Raw genomic sequence first — 18,415 nt, 5'->3', positions numbered from 1 at the left:
CCAGCATTTTTAAAGTTACATTAAAAACTATTTTGACTCTGGTTTACTTTTTAAAAAGAAGCCTGTTGAAACAAATGCAAGTCAAATATCAGTGGGTCACTAGGATTCCAGGTTGTAGTTAATCTAGGGTTCCCATTCAAGATACTCAGCATAGAATCATGTACAATCCAGCCTTTTCAATATTACTTCCTCTGAAGTGGTCAAACACCCTCTAGAAGTAAAGGAAAGCAAACCTAATGGAACCCCATCCTAAAGTGAAAAACAGCAATCCTGATTCTACAAAAGCTGTAAACCTTCAGCCCCATTAAGCATGCTCCAAACTCTCCCCAGCACTCTCTCATGTGAGCTAAACCCTTTTTTCTCACAGAAGGCAAACCAGGCTAAAGATTAAAAAATCTTGAGTGTAACTACTCGTAAGAATCCTCTCTTCATACTTGTATTAGCTGAGAGAGGTCTCGGGCTCCATTTGAAGGCACTGAAAACTGAGTGCTCAACCTGATATAAATACGTGAATTCCCATCTTTTTATACCATACATCTAGCAGTTAGAGCTTTAGCTCCAGCCAAATTCCCCCTGCTTGCCCCCAATAATGTGATGCCTAAAACAAATAAAATGAGAAAGATCCACAAGAAGAATTCTCAGCCATCCCAAAGTGTAAGTTCTCATCCTTTTGATTTAGACTTGCAATTACTATTAGAAATCATGATAACATATTTCACCGCAGATGCACAAACACTCTAAACATACAACCTTTTAAAACTTGAGAAACATATTTGGAAAAACTTCTTCTGAGATACATTACATAGTAACAATTAATGTTTGCATGTGGCCATACATAACACAAACTTGAGTGTCTTACATAAAAATCATGTAAATAAGAGTTAAACAAGATTAAATGCTTCCTTATTACATGAAATATTTTACTAACACAGAAGACTATAGTGATGACTGAAGTCTACTTTTGCTACTCTAGGTAGCTCATAACAGAAAATATGGTGATAAGGATATCCGCCAAGATGACAGAATTACAATTGAGTTCTGGTACCAGTACCAATTTGCTCCTTTTTCCTGTATTGATTCTGTTACTCAAGCCAGAGAAAGTAAGTTAACACAATTGTAAGTCATTAAAAATCATATCTCTAGTACATTTCAAAAACAACACTGATGATAAGTCTTCTTGCTAGTACCTGCTGTTTTATAATTGCACTTTCCTATAGTATGTGTGTGGGGACAAATAAAATTTTTTAAATTTTATCTGCTCTGCTGTTATGTAAAAAATAGCTGAATTAAGAAAACAAAACACCTCCTATATTTCTTTTTTGGCTTAAGTACAGCAGTAGTACACAACAGGGAGAAAAAAACAAAATCATCCTGTGAAAGCATAAATTGGTGCATCTATTATAATGTTACAATATTTTAAGAAAATTATATAATAAGATAATGATCTAGTAACTATACCATAGTGATATATTAAAATAAATTCTGCCTAATAAATATTATTGCTCACCCTTTATTTGCATGAATAATTTTTACTTTGGAAGTCTCTTCAACAACACTCACTTTGAAATATATCTTTCATCCACTTCACAGCTAAGATATCTCCTCCCCTTCAGCTGAACTCCCAGTCCAAGAGAAACCCAGGTCTAACAACACTGGTCTGAACTTTATCAGACTGAAGCCAACAGTTGAAAGGAAGAGATGAAGTTTGGAAGCTATGGCTTATTTGGGGAAGTGAAGAAAAGGGCCTTACCTATCGGCAACACTCCAGATCACTGTTATTTTCCCACCACAGCTCTTCAGGATGGCAAAATATTATTGCCTCCAGAACCTTCTATTCAAACTCTCTTCCACCATACCAACCATGCATTTTGGTTCCCCCAACACATTTAATTTTTCAGCACCTCTTCAGGGTTTAGTTTTCAACCTCTGACAAAGCATGGGAGAGGACTTCACTTGAGCATTGTTGCATAGGAACCCCAGCACTGAAGGACACAGTTCAGAGCATCTGTCCTATCAAACCATCAGCAGGTCCTTAAAGGGCAAGTTGTGGAACACTGCTACTACATGATGGATGCTAACTGATATTATCAGAAGCCATTTCACTACATCGTAACCCATGTGATTGCAGAAGTGGAAAAGCAGAGACCTTCAAGGACTTTCCCCTTCACAGACCTGATTCCCCTATTTCAGTACAAATTCTCCTCCATCCACATGCAAGCACACCCGAAGAAATATAATTTCAAGTGGTAATAAATTATTTTAATTAAGATTGACATTTCAACACTACACAGAAAGACAACTCGGTATATTATATACAGCAAAAGCTAATACAGTGTTTTAAAAATAAAACAAAACAGAAAACAATTTATCTGACTATAAGATTTCATTAGAATTACTGAATCCTATTGCTAATTCTGACACTAATCTGTTGTTAGACCATGTTCCTTTTGTGCCAGACCACCTACCATAAAATGGGATAATACCTATGTTGCATGGGATTAGAATACTAATGTTTTAAAGCACTGTGAAGTTTTATTCCCATTTATAAACACTATAACACACTTGATATTACCTTTGCCAGATAGTAATTAGTATCTAAAGAATAATATCTTGAAAAATATCTTCATATCTCAAAAAATAATAACTTAAATCTTATTTGAAAACCACTGAGTATCCAGAAATAAACCTACCTTTCTGCTGTAGGGATTACTAATTACCAGATTGGTGTCATCTGAACCAGATAAAATATATTCTCCTGTATCATTCCAGCAAATTGTATTCACCTGCATGAATTAACAAAAATTAGTTTAGACATATTAATTCAATTTTCAGAATATTCAAACATCAATCCAACACTACAGAAATAGGAGTTAGCAAATTCAGTTGAAACAATGTAATTTCTAAACAGATAGCACAAAACAAATTGTGTTTTTAAAGCAAATTGCTAAGGGAATCACCTGCGTCACCTGCTTCACCTATGGCATCTCACATCAGTCCATCAGGTAAATTAAGCCTTCCCACAAAGGCCTCAGTAGCCACAACTTCACACATTCAGGTGCTTTAATGTACAAACACTACTCCACAGAGTTCTCTGAATTTGAACTGGAGGGCATCACAGTGCTCTTGTTATTGTATCTTCACCCCATCCAAATTCTAATCATCCACTGCTATGTATACATTTCAGTGACCACACCTTCTCAGGGATCATGTGAAAAGGACAGCAGGATCCATCCCAGATCCCTTTTGAGAAGTGTGAGTATGCTGGGAAAGAAGAACCCTACAGTGAGGCATAGAATCATATTGGCAGAACTTTACAATAGATTTCCTTATCAAGTCTCCTTTTCACAAGACTCTGATTAATAATGTGTCAATGAAACAAAGCTATAAAATCACTCAAAATTCAGGAAGGTCAAAAGTATCCTCAGCATAACCTGTCTTCAAGCAGCAGTAGCTCGTGCACAAGCACCAAAGACTACATGCTTGACCATTATTAACTCAAGTAGCCTCTAAAACAGCTTTAAGTGTCAAACTCCAGCCATCAACATCTGTTGGAAGAATAACTGCCTTAGTGTGATGTATCAGAGTTGACTATATAATTAGTAAAAACCCCACTTTGTTCTAAATTCTTTTCTTATGCTTTGCTTTTTATCCAAATGTCTCATTCTGAGTCCAACAGACAGAAGTATTTTTGTTTAAAATAAATATACCCATTTTAGCTACTATTTCATTCACAAGTTTAGTTGGGGTCCTTAATTAGGTAGAGTTGCAAAATCAGAATTAGCTGTTACAGACAGATCATATAGGCAACAACTTGACATACTCATTGAGGAGCTTTAAATGAACTTTTGCCACTTGAAAAAAAAAAAAAGATATTTTCATGTTACAACAGACATGCCTACAGCAGAGTTAGCTCAATGCTCAGCAGCAGTTAAATAATGTTAGGAAAGGCACAGAAAAGCAAATGTCATTCTGTCAGTGTATACATCCATGCGTGGCAAATCTGCACCTTCCACACTATGCAGTTTTGGTTCATATCCCGCTCCCATATTCTCCATTTCTATGGCTTCCGATTTGAAAAGAGAAATTATGAAAAAGAATGACTAGGATGATCATAAGTATCTAACACTTTTTATTGCAAGAATCAATTAATTTGTACTACTCTGGGGAGGGGATATAACCAAAGCTTATGAAATCATGAATTATATACAAAAGGAAAGAAATAATTTTCTGTGGATCTTTACAGTCCAGGAAATGCCTTCAATGAAACCATCACGTAACAGTCATGGCATTTTATTAAAACTGGAATTCATTGTCGTGGAATGTCTTAAACACCAGATGTAGAAGAATATGCACATTAATAAAAAAAAAAATTAAAAATTATCAGAAACAAAGATGCAACTTTCACCTCCATCTGTCCATTAGTGTGACGTGTTCTCTAGGATACCCTTCAAATACTGTCTGCTTGCTCTGCCTAAACTTTCCTCAAAAAACAGTACTGGCCGCTCTCAGGGCCAATTATGAGGCTTGACCAAGCACTGGTATGACCTTGCATGGATTCTCATGATTTTATAACCCAGGCTGTCAACCACCAGGAACCATGCATTCAACTAGCCCCCAGATCCATCTATCATTGAAGTAACCTGTCCTGACAAGGACTGTACTTTAAAAGTGTTGTCAAACATAGCACAGTGCTACACCTAAGGCAGCACAAAACCCAAGAATGTTCATTTTCACCTACATTTTCTTTCAGGCAGAAAAATACTACTGTTGCCCTAAAGAAATCAAAATGCCAATACAGGGATACAAGAATAGAAACAAGAGCAAAACACTGAAAACATAAGGAAGCTGCCAAAAAAATAAAAAAAAAACATCATGTGAGAAGGAAGAGCCAGCACAAAAATTAAACAAAATCTGAAGGACAGAAAAGCAGAGAAAGCATTGAATATGCAAAGGGCAGACATGATTATCTAAATTCCAGCATCACAAGCCTACACAAGACATCAGTCATTCTCCTAAATTCCTGTTTCACTGCACTGATTGCCTCAGGCTTAAGCAATTTCAAAACACCCTACCAGGCCAAAGTTGATTCAGAAATAATCCTGAAGTGAGGTGACATAACCAAATGTGCGCTATAGGTCTATAACTAAACAAGCTTTTTATTCTGTACCACATCACCTTCTCAAGATTACTGCCAAAAAATAAGACACAAAATAAGAACAGTCTTTCAGTTGACTAAGCTTGATTTTTTTTTTCCCCAGAGAATACCAACTTGCCAGTAACTGATCAGTCAATACATGACATTTCTCACTGTTCAATACAACCTATTGACCAACAGTGAATAACCCCAATAAATATGCATATGGACCGCTAGAAATTGGTACTCAGTAAGAGCAGGTTAAAAAAAGTTCGTATGTCCCATGCCACCATAGCAAACCCAGTAATATGATACACTGTAAAATGAGGACTAACTAAAAAATTGGTTTGTATTTCAAAACCGTGTAAAAAAGCTACATACTTACTACCTTCACAGCCACTCAACATCCAACTAAAAGTATCCTGTAACAGTTACCCACTAAGGCTTTGAAGTACTTGGAAAAAGGGGTTAGAAGCAAAAGAAAGCCTATATTGAACACAAACGACAGACAATTACTAACAAGATAAGAAAAGTCAAAGGGTATGTAATTAGCTTTTTTCTATTAAGTATTCCACATTATCAACTGCATCTAATTTTATTTGCCACTCAACTAGCCTTGAAAGGAAACAGTAGGAATTCTTGATTCATTAGTCCGTCAAAACCAAATTTACTATCTCTGTGTTTTACTCAAAGTCAATGCAGGTGGCAGTACAGCCAATCCTTAAAAAATTGGAAAAGCAAACTCCTCACTTTCATGCAATGTAAGAGTAGAATTAACTCTCCTGTGAACAGGATAGATTAACAGAATACGAGGAAAAAAAAACAAAACCAAAACTGTAGTTATCCAGAATATCAGAAAGATCTCCCAAGCAAGAAAGGGGGTGAAAAAGACACTACTCTTCATTTATGGAAGAAAAGGTAAAAACTGCATGTTCTGACAATAGGCAAACAAACAAACTTCCTATACTAATCTAAGCATAGCTTTGAGGACTACATGTAAAAATTACTTGCTCACAAGTGCCATCCTGAAGATGTATGTTACACAGGATACTTGCTTGTTACTGAGCGGAATGTCTATACATAGAAATGAAAAATTATTCCTCCAGGTAATCTTCTTTAAAATGTAGTATTTGCTTATGTCAAAGGTTCCATCTACCCATGCATAATGCAGTTCTACCTTCCTCAGCTTTCACAGGGCCGGAACTGGAAGAAAATAAACGATATTTTTACACCAATTCAATATGGTTTAGAGTTGCTTTCTCCTATACTTTCCTCATACTTTATCTCTGCTGGTCCAAATTGATTCTCTTTCAACATTTCTCTTTTGGATTTAGCCACTTCATATAGAAAGCATCGCACCTAACTCTTATACATATCCTCATCATCTTAAGCTCCATTTAGAGTTAACACAGAAGATGGTAACTTCTGGACTACTTATGACCTCACTGAATTGGACAATGTGAATCTTTTTGAAAAAGGCAAATCATGCCCTGGAAGGATGATAAGGTTATAAGGAGACATCAGTGTTTCAGTAGACTAATTCAATTAATTCACATGCTACTGTTAGAAACTGTGTCATCAAAGTGGGAAATTGAACTATTTCAAAGACAACAGTGCCTAAACTCTGAGATTAAAATACTAGTATCTCAAACAAAAAGGTGCTACAGTAATATTACCGCTACAAGAGCATGCATACTTGTGGCAATTCACAGAACTATTCCCTTCCTCAAAGATATGTACCTGAGTATGATTATACATACAGTCGTATTTCCCGTATCTTTTGTGTAACATAGATCAAATGGTCGGTAGGAAGTTGGACTTTACTTTTATCTTTAATTAGAAAAAAAATTCTTGCCTAAAGTTGTCCACCATGTCCAATTACACAGCACACTTTATATACAAAATGTAAGTCACAACTTATTCCACCAAAGAAAGTCAATGTTCTTAAGCAAAAACACAACCAAAAAAAAATAAAATCAAAAAAAAATAAACCTAACCCTCACTGTCCCACCCTTCAAAAAACCCCAACTACCCCCAAAAAAACAAATCTAGAAACACCCTTAATAAGACAACTATGGCATTCATTTGAAATGCATGGTGATTCGGCAATTGGAAGGCAGAAGGAAGGAGACTAATATGATCATTTACCATTAATGGTATAAGCACTTTAATCAGTAAGGGCACTGTAATTTCATTTACCTCTATTTCACAGATTTTTTTTTTTAAAGGAAGTAGTAAGAAATCATACTGAATGGTTGTTAGCCATAAAAGATTATTCCCTGAAAAAAACCCACATAGTAAATGAGGTAAGAACTCCTAATACCCCATTCTTTAAAGGTAGATAAATTCTGAGCAAATAAATTTATAAAGACATTTTTCCAATTGTAGCAGCAATTTAAACACCTGCATATAATGCTTTAAGTTCACAATTAAAACATTTTCCACCCACTAAAACAGTTAAGTTAGGACACATACTAAGAACACATACTTTTAAAGCATACTTTAAAAGCTAACACAATCAATCTAAAGTGAATTTTCAAATATATATCCACCAGGTAGGTCCAAGTAAACATCAAATAGTCACCACCAAATTTGTAATTTCTATTACACTGTCCCCTGTTTTATAGGCAAAAATTACTATTTTTAAAAGAAAATGAAGAAAAAATAATTAAAAAACCCCAATCAACTTCAGGAAAAGAAACAAGAAAAATTTCACCCTAAGTATGTTTGAAGAGATGAAAAACTACTGGAAAATAAATTACGAAGTAAAAATCACTGTTAAAATCTAGAATACAAAACCTGAAAGTAGCTTTCTACACATAGAATCATAGAATGATTTGGGTTGGAAGAGATCTTACATTATCATTCTTATAACATTTCTTAAAAAAAAAAAAAAAAACAAAAAAAAAAAAACAAACCAAAAACAACAACAAAAAAATCCCACAAATGCATTAATTTCCCAGGTTAAGTCAACACCATCTGTACCAGAACATTAAACTCAGAATGGTAGTCAGTACAGCAAAAGTAGCTACTTTTTATATACAGCAATTTTAGTCCTTGCCTTTCTCAGCCTTTCTAGTCTCTCAAGCATATACACAAGTCAAAATAATACTTCTGTCTCAAGCCAAAAGGGTAAGCTTTTATTAACACTTTTCTTTAAAACCACTACTGTGTTAGTTAATAATATTAACACTCTTTAATTTAAAGCTACAAGTGTAAGCAATTCAAGATAAAAAAAATCTTTACATTTGAACAGTTTTTGAAATAAACATGTTAAGGTATAAAAGTTACACTTACATTTTCATTTTTTTTATAGCACATCTAGTATCCTTTCATTTTTCAGATGCCTTGTACAACAATGAAAATTGTTTAACCATATGAATTTCTGCTCTACTTGTCAAAGGCAATATGGCAATCTCTTTGCCCTGTACCTAATTTAAGTAAAATCTTTTCTTTAAAAGAATATGACTTACAATATTTGGACCACTTTCAAAAATTACGTATTTAAATAGGGAATATGTCAAGTTATCTTTCACCCCTCTTTCAGGGGAGGCATCTTTTTTTTTATGGTCTCTTTAAATAAGCATGTAGTAATTGATTATTTGCTTTTTAGACTTGGAGAATAAATCACTCAAAACACTAATACAGTTTTAAGTCAACAAAATACATCAACATACCACAAAACTACTAAAGATTCCACTTAGAAGTTTAAAATGAGATCTAGCTGAAAGACAAGTGTGTGTTTTCCTGGCATAGATTAATTCATTCAGCAGTAAGATGCAATATTAAGGTATAAGAATGGGATATTGTTTTTCTTCAAAGTGTCAAATGTTTTAGAAGAAATTCAGATGTAGGACTCAACAAGCAAAGTTTTACAGCTCAGCTTTAATACATGGTATTTGCATTTTTAAGTTACGGAATTATTATCGCGGCAACAAAACCACAATTTAACAAGCAAAAAAGCAACAAGTGACTTACACATCCATCATGCACATTCAAGGTTGCTTCAAGTTTTAATCTTTGGATAAATTCTCTTCTCCCTGTGAAGAAAAATACTAATTATGTACTTTTTTAAAATAATAACACTGAAAAAATAATTAAGACCCTGCTAATGGGGCCTAACAGAAAAACCTAAACAATAAAGAACCAGAATATAAATGTAAATCTTGAAATAGTTCATATGGTTCTTATTTTGCAAATGCTAAGACAAGCATCACGTTTGCTAGCTCTTCCACCACCTTTAATAGGAGTTCAGAAATGGCAAAATTAACATTTCACAGGTTCCTAGGCTGATGTTCCCTCTAAAACTACTAGCTATAAAGCAGAAAATAACCGTGTGGTTATTTAGTTACCTTAGCTGAAAGACAGCAAGGATAACATACTTCAAGAAGTACAAGCTTTTGTATAAGAATACAAAGGATGTGTTTAGGTGTCAAGTGGAAAGTTAAACATGGTCTTGTAATTTCAGCAAAAAACGAAGTTGATCTTCCAAGCATTATCTACAACTCTGTATCTCCTTTTAAACTAGAGAAAAAACAACTTCAATTTTGTTATTAATATTGCATTTTGAAAAGCAACATTGAAGTCCAGTACCATTTCATTTGATATATACTGAAGGGATAAAACACAAAGGAAACTTTTGGAAAAGTGACACGAAAGGAAGAGATGAAGGAGAAAGAAGGAATCTCTAAATGCATAGTGATAAGGCAAGGCCCCAGGAACTTTATGTCTCTATTCCCTATATAAAAGCTGACTTATCACTGAACTTAAAAACACTACTGTACTATGTAGTCATGTAGACATGAAGAGTGCAAAATAAAGTATATTGAAAACAATGTGGTCTCTTATTGAACTAGATGTTTAAACAAATAGCTCCACCTTTTGTTTAATTTAGCGTGCTCCCATTTTACGAAAACAGGTTATAATGAACCTATTAATTCCCAGAAAGCACTTTCAGAAAAGAAATACTGATAAACCTAATCTTTTTACTTAAATCCTAAAAGCACTTAAACTCAAGGACCATTATCTTTTTTTGTCCTGTGTTTGTACATCTCTCAGAACAAAACTTCAGGTAAGAGCATTAGACTATAAGCCTATGTTAGGCTACACTGTTTTCAAAGTTGAAACCTATCAAATTCTCTCAAAGTTAACCTTCCTGCCTTCCTTTGAAGAAACGAGAGGCAGGGAAAGAAGAACTGCAACTGAACCCTCTCTACATCTGACAACCCTACATTTCTGAACTTGTTTTGGTTCAGCTCAAGACAGAACCATTTCAGAGCCCAGTGCTGCCTCTGGCACTATAGTTCAAATTCGATAAAGTAATTGCTACTCTCTCCACTTGTTCCCTCTTAATGCCTTTTCTTTGTCCCATATACTCTCCAGCACTGAAAAGGAACACCTGATATCCATACCTGATCCCTCAGAATCACAGACTGCCACAGCACAACTATCTAAGAAGCAGGCACTGAACATCCCTGCCACACTCTCTCAAAGACCGGAGAACCCTTCCAGCAGCACCAACTCCCGCAAGTACACCTGCACCTCAATGTCCATTCAGCTTTCCCTCCATGAAAAGGTATGTTTTGGTACCTAGTTTTTGCCAGAACTAGAAGTCACCTCCAAAATACAAAATTGCCTATAACACAACTCAAGTACTACATCTGATGAAGATCACACTTTGACAAAATATTTTTTTCTTTTTTAAGAGGATGTACTGACTGGGTGAAATGGTTGTAAAGTGCTTGCTTTAAAAGCACACCTAGGCTAGCTTTAAAAAGATAAAAATCACACTCTCTTATGCCTCATTTTATAGACATTGAAATTGTGACATCTCAGAAGTGCTACAATTTATGTTAGCCAGGAATAGCCATCACTAGAGAGAGATTAAAATAACAAATACTCTTATGTACCATGCACTACTAGCAAGAATGTATACATCCTTCAATTGGGAATACATCTACCTAGCCCACTATTATTTGTTTACCACTGTTCCTCATCCATTTTTTTCCCCTTAAGGAACAGACTTTGAACTTAGGTCCTTAATGGTTGGTTTATTATACTTTTCAGTTAAATCCTATTATTTTTTCAAATTGCTGAATGGTAAGTGTATTTTCAAATAAGACTTCTATTTTCAGGCTAATCTGATTTTTACAACATTTGTTTGTAAGTAAATATGAACACTGCAGTGGGAAATATAACTTGCTGTATGCTTATATCACTTTACATAACAAAAATATAACAATTTGCTTCTGAGGTGCTACTGCAATGCAAAATACATCACAATAATACGTGACACCCAATAGAATAACTTCACCAAAAAAGGTATACTCCACCAGCCAACACAAAAATCTTGTGTTTGCTAGTCCCATCACACTTTCACGTGCAGAACAGAAAAGTCTGGTAGCAGTGGATGATTCTTGGGCATTGCACTATACGCCTATAGCACATCTGAATGTGAGGTGGCATCTGCAGACCAACACATAGGCACTTGCTCAGAATCCTCTGTACAGAAACACTGAAGATTACTTTAACTCATTTTATAAACAAGCAAAGCAACAGATATTCCCCCTTCCCGTATGGTCTGGTTTTAATCCAATTCACTTAAATCAGCAAGCAAGAAACAGTAAATGTGTTCTAATCACATCTTCAATTGCAATTTTTATTTCCTTAAAAAAGGCTATTGACAAAATTAGATATGAACTGACTTCTTGTTGTTAGATTAGGATTTTTTGGTTTTAATAAGAACACAGTAGCTATAAAAGTTTCAGTAAATTTTTAACTTGAGATACAGACATATGGTGTCTCCTATACTTATACTCCCCCATTTAAAACATTGAAAAAAAAATGTTAGGATTGCACATGCTAGCATATGTGATTTGTTATAGATGCGATTAGCTATTTATCATGTGATCACTATTTATCTAAATATTGATTTGAGGGAATAATGAAATACAGGCAAAACTACAACACTTTAACCATTTCTTTATTCCCTAAAGTAAAAAGGAGGCAAGGGAGAAAACAGTTAAAGTGTTTTGCCTCCAAAAACCTTCCTATTTGATAAAGTACTAAACACAGTAAGACAACTTAATGGATTGTTCCTACTTTATCTTATCATTCAAAACTAGAACCACCAGATCCTGAATTTTTTGTTCTAAAATAAACACCAGAACTACTTGAATAAACTGAAGAAAATACTGCCTCTGTATTTGCTGTTGTTAAAAGCTGAGTAAAGTCAGTGAAGGGATGTTCTTTGTACTTCAGCAATGACTTCCACAAGTTAATTGGTTTGACATAAAAGCTCAGCAGTACTAGAGCTTTCCAATATTTAAATCACTTGAATATGTCTGTCACTTTCCCATTTCTATCACATTTAAAAATTAAAACCACAACACCGTTTATCTGGTTTATTTGTAGGCTACATTGCTTTTTTTACTCTTCAGGTGTATCACAACTCTTATTGCTAGACTTTCTAACAGTCAAATTCTCCACATCAAGGACTCTGCTCTCCCAGGTGACAAGAATCTTCACAATCCTTAACTTTCATTCATCTAATTCAGTGGCTACTTGCTCCCTCCAACGAACGCAGCCCTCCTGGCTCCTCCTTCAGCTAAGATGATGGAGGAGACGCAGGCTTTTGACAAAATGCCACAGAATAGTTTTTTCATATATAATCAACATCAAGACCTCTGTCAAGTTTTATTTTTTTTCCCGCCTAATACTGTGTACAGGCTCTGTAAGAACCAGAAACTATTTATTTTTTCCCCTTAACTATGTGCCGCCAGAAGTAGAATAATTTAATTCTGTGAGGATGCTTCAATATATCATTTCTTATATTCAAATAAGGCCTGTTTAAGACAGGGATCAAGTGATCAAGCTGTCATCACCAAGATCATCTCACTAGACAATGGAACCATATACGAGGTTTGCTTTGAAATCGCTAAGGTGAAACTGTAAACAAGAATAAAACAAAACTAAAAAGCACTGTTAAATTTCAAATGGCAATGATGACCTCCCTGTGAAGTGTTCACATTGCTGAATATTTGAAAAGCTATCAAGCTAACACTTCACCTGCCCATTTTGATCAGACATTATGCACTAGCTGAAGCCTCAAGGTTCAGTGCCACTCTCAATACAATCATCAAGATTTTCAGTTTTTATCCATCCACCCATTTCACCAAACATTATGACCTACTGATGTAGCACATGATAGGTACAGTGCCACCCTCAGTACACTGATCAATAATCTTTTCAGTTTATATTAAGCTAGACACTAGAGGACCACTTCCAAGGCCACATTTAACATATGGAAGAAGCACCACCTTGAGTCATCTGTAATATGAATTTAAATATGGAAAAATGGGCAAAAGAGAAACTACAGCTGCTTCCTTGTAACTTTTTTCTGCAAAATGTTCCACTGTGCACAACATCAAACCAAACGGTGCCTTGACACTCCCCTGTGGAGAAATACTTAACTTTGGTGTTTAGGCACATATACACAGCTCTAACCTCACTTCAGGGAGCAACACCAAAATACCACAGTGTCCCTTGCATTCCCCACTCACAGCAGTTATGACACCATTTAGGTCACAACCCTCAGTTTAGGAATTGCTGGTCAGGTGCTTTCTACATGGCTGTTTTGGCAGAGGAACACATACCTTTCTTTTGTAAGCAACTTAGTCAACGCTACTTCAGAACTGCTGACAGCAGTGAAGTTTAACACTTCAAACATGTAAAGCCTTCATATATTTAAAACTGTACTCCAGAATTTCCCATTGAGAAAGTATAGATTTTTTTCATGATTAAGGTCTAGCTCTAAAGTACATTCATGCTCTACAGATATACAGCTAAACTTTGACCCAAAGCAGCACCACCATGGTATGATACACTAAAAGACAACCCTTATTCAGAAAACCAGTAATAGATCCTGTTTGTCAAATGAACGCTCATTTATGTCAAGCTGGCTCTTTCCAAGGCCAAGTCCCTCAGCGCCAGCTTGCTGTGACATTTGGGATGCCCTAGTTTAAAACTGAAATGGAGCCAGCATCTGTTCCCAATGCAGAGCACATGTTATCTTGCACTCTAAGTGCATTTAAAAATTACTCTTGATTTTCCAGGGTACAGTTTACATATTTCTGAAGCCATTCCGTGAAAAGATGGCAAGTCCAGTTCATGTGTATATAGGTTATTTTGCTGGATTACTACGTCAAACTTTGCACAATGATCCAGTAAAACTTTCAATCCACATCTCAACATGCTGTTTTTCCAGCAACCAGAATTCTTCATATACTATACAGTAAACGGGACTACACACAATATGCACTGAATTAACTTTCATCAAGGTATGTTAAAATTCTTGAAGATTAGTTAAAATCTTGAAAAACATTTATTATCTACATAGACTGTCAGTGGCTCCGTTTTATAGACACTGAAACTGTGACACAGGAAACTGAAATAATTTATCAAAGGAGAGTGTGAATCAGCAGTACTGCCAGAAACTAAATCCACTGTTGTGACCTCCAGTCCTTTGATCAAGGCCCTGTGTTATATTTCCTTATTGTTTTGTACTACTGTATAAATGCCAAAAAATGATAATTATTGCTTCTGTCAATGTTTAAAAGATTACTTTTCAAGTTACTATGAACAACTACTTCATTATGGTTTAAGTTCAAAACAGATAACCCAAATTCTTCTCTGCTCTTTTTGGTATATCATCAAGCCTGAAGGTCTGAACACTAAAGAAAACAAAATATTTTAACTTCTATGAAGAGACTCACTTGCCATTTTAATATGTAAGAGCTTTGCTACTAAGCAGCCAGCATCAAACAACTTGGTATTAACCAAGCTTGCATTCAAAATCCCAAGAAACACTTCAGAATAAGCTTCATGTGTTAAGAAACACAAAACTTCCACATATTAACATAACACTAAGACAGAAACTACAAAAGATAGCACACTGCACTCCGAATAACAATCCATCAAGACTGTATCATCTCCTTTTGAGTGTATTGATACAAAATTTGATCTCAAAATAAACACAAAAAGAAATCTGAAGTAAAAAAAAAAAAAAAATAGTGATGTTATATACTTTAGGGTAATTAATAAGCATTGTGGAAAAGACTTCCGCTTCTACCAAATCTGCAAAAGTTACTACAGGTAACAGCACAGATGAGATTTGTCTGTGTAAGTAGCAATGTCTGTAATTAGCTTTCAAACATATTTCAAACACTAAAAGTATCCACTCCTGAATACAAGTCTCCACTGGGCTCCCTCACTGGTAAAGCTACAAGCACATAAGCTTTAAACCAACGTGTTTCATTTCTCTTTGATATTTACCACATTTTATGCTTGAAAAATATTTAGTACATAACATTCAACTGTATTAGTAACAATTTTATAAGGTGTTCTCAGTGCCAAAAATGCAGCATAAAGTACAACTACCTGTCTTAGTATATGCAGATAAAATGCCTTCTCTAAGCACTAGCTTTTTAGTGAATGTGCTATACTGACTAGTACTAAGTGGATTTCACTCACATGTACACCATATTCTGACAGCTATCCTGTCCCCACTTACACTGCCCGTATTAAAGTCTTCTGTGTTGTTCTTGCCACAGATTGCAGCTGAGCAGAAGACAGAACAACCGTGTTTTTGTGATGGGAGAAAAAAAATGCCAGTTTTCAGCAATTTTGATATTCATTCAATCCTTTAAAGTAGTCCAATGATCATATACAAACTACTCAGAGATAAAAGGCACTTGAAAATTTTATATTATGTCACTAATATGTCTAATTTCTACAGAGAAGACAAAAAATCATGTGATAAAACAAAGAGAAGCTCCATCTATATAAAACAACCAAAGGCAAAAAAATAACATGTATCAACTTACTCTTCTCAACACAAAACTATCTGAAATAACTTAAGTGTGATTAACTGCATGTATGATTAACCAAATGCAAAAGCATTTTCTGTTTTCTCCACCAGCACTAAAATATGACTCCCAAGTAAACAACATGAAATTCTAAAAGATACTAACACAAAACTGAATAGTTATCAGATCAAGAAAAATACATTTGAGCCCTGTTTTTTCTCATCAAAGGAACCACAGGAGGCTTCCATTAACTGGAGGCAAAAAGAAATATTATGCAGTGTTGCAAGTTGGAATAAACAACATTACTGTAGGTGTCAACATGTCTTTGGAAATGCTTTTGTCTCGTAAATCTTTATCTGACATAGTATGTGGAACAGTAATGTATGTTGAATGTTTTCTTGTAAAAATTATATTAACATAGTAACCCAGACAATCCTTATGACACTTTGGGAAATAAGATATCCCATCAGGTACTCTGCTTTGTTTTCTCAAGTACTACTTATCTGTGTAACACCCAAGGTTAACTAGAAGTTCCACTTTTCAGCAAGAACAGACGATGTCTAAGAAGATGAAACTAGGTATGAAACAAGGGTATGACTCTACCTCAGTGCAAAATTTAAGACTGCTAACAGCAGAACCATGATCTATCATCTCTAAGCACTCAAAATTAATACAGGAGCATGGAAAATCACTAGCAGAAGGGAAGAAAAAGTTACTGGAATCTGCTCTTAAGAGAAGCACATTCCTAGCAGGCACGTCCTCTTATGTCTGTAGATGCATGTGCCCCATACTGCTGCCAACCCTTCCATTACCTTTAAGCGTCTGTCAGAGGCTACTGCTTCTTCAAATCAGGTACCAGGACTAACCACACAAATATCCCCTAGCCCATTTCGGACAAAGGTCTGGGGTAAATAAAAGCCTACGGTTTAAAGTTGTTTACGGTAACTCAATACATATTTATAAACAGTTTAAGAAGTGAGGATATAGAAGCTTACCAGCATATCTAAAGAGACACGTCTTCTAGCAAAAAAGCAGAGCCAGACTGCCCAACAAGGATGTCTCCATGAAACTGAGAATTTGGACAAGGTGGAAGTGAATTAAAGCATTTACTATTCTGCACACCTACCTACTTAAACATGTCATTTAACCCTGAGTAGTACAGGAATTATACACTGCTGGGTTTGGGGAAAGATGTGAAATAGATATAAATATACACATCATAACAGATACAGGCACACAACCCCTGTGAGATTACAAGTGTAAACACTTGGAAATTGCCCAGGATTAGAGTTTAAGGGTAGATGACGTCAAAAGTTGAGCTACAGTAGAAATTTGAGTCCTGGTAGTAGGTGACTATTAAGTTAACACTGTGATCTAAGTTTAATTATCATTGAGCATTTAAAAAGAAATTAAAAGCTTACTTTTAAAAGTTACGTTGCTTCTTGCATTAAACTCTGTATTCATTCTAGATGACCAAAAAACACTGTTGTTTAACTGAAGAGACACCTTTTTTACTGAAGAGTTTTCAGGACATAACAGTGCTTCTAAAATAAAACTAATTTAAAAGGAACCACATTTTTTCTCATTTCCTAGAAAAAGTAAAGAATGGGAACACAATACAATAATAACAACAGCAACAAAGCCGTGTAATCTAAAGAAAGAGGTGCGTTTGGTTCTGTGTAAGAGCTTTCCGTGTTGGTGAAGTTTCAGTAGTTCAATGAAGGTTGAACAAACATCACCAATTTTTGAGATTGCATTCAGTTCACATGGAAGGGAAGGGTGGATCCTCACCTTCCTCATGATACCTGCTAGGCAGCAGCATTAATGATGCATTCAATCTTCCTGAGGAAAGCCTGCAAATCTTTGAAGAAGAAAATAAGGGGATATTAAAATTCACTGTTGTGACTCAGATTCCATCTCACGATATTCACATTCAATAGTTAATGATTCAACACATACTAAAGCATTTAGGACATATCGGAATCAGCAACTCACTAAGCCCCAAAGACACGAGAATACTGAGACTTGCACTTAATGAGTGAAAAATCCAGTTTTGTTTGAAGGCTGGCATGCTTTTTATCTGAACTCATCTTTTTCCTTACTGCTGGGACTAGTCTCAAGTGTCAACAAGTTCTTGATACATGATCAGCTGTATCCCACTAGACTATTTTGGGGGCATTCAAGGATAGAGGATCAGGAATCACAAGCAAAGTCACAAGTCATAACATTGCAGTTCAACAACTTAAAAGTGACTAAACACAGATATGCTTAATGGTCCACCCTAATGCAGTTAATGGAAGCAATCCAACTGGAAGAAGGCTACATGAAAAAAAAAAAAGTTTTAAAAAAATAAATGAAAGAAATAGATCTGAAGTGATCTCCCACATCACTACCTCATCCTGAAATACAAATCCAG

At 35.2% G+C, this 18,415-nt stretch overlaps 1 protein-coding gene across 5 annotated transcripts in view; it reads right to left on the bottom strand.

Annotated features, from left to right (window-relative positions):
* The window catches only part of DCAF6 (DDB1 and CUL4 associated factor 6), a 91,478-nt gene that overhangs the window by 65,303 nt on the left and 7,760 nt on the right, over positions 1 to 18,415 (bottom strand). For 3 of the 5 annotated variants that reach the window (XM_032988215.2, XM_042788432.1, XM_042788433.1), the window contains exons 2-4: positions 17,791 to 17,860; positions 9,113 to 9,174; positions 2,691 to 2,783 (exon numbers count right to left, since the gene is read on the bottom strand). In XM_032988215.2, coding sequence (XP_032844106.2) covers positions 2,691 to 2,783; positions 9,113 to 9,174; positions 17,791 to 17,860 — 225 coding nt within the window. The remainder of the gene's footprint in view (positions 1 to 2,690; positions 2,784 to 9,112; positions 9,175 to 17,790; positions 17,861 to 18,415) is intronic. The other 2 variants (XM_032988213.2, XM_032988216.2) reach the window with 1 other exon arrangement.

Source organism: Tyto alba, unplaced genomic scaffold, assembly GCF_018691265.1.
Source record: "Tyto alba isolate M040663 unplaced genomic scaffold, T.alba_DEE_v4.0 Super-Scaffold_14, whole genome shotgun sequence".
NCBI classification, from domain to species: domain Eukaryota; kingdom Metazoa; phylum Chordata; class Aves; order Strigiformes; family Tytonidae; genus Tyto; species Tyto alba.
This window is presented reverse-complemented; position numbering and strand designations above follow the sequence as displayed.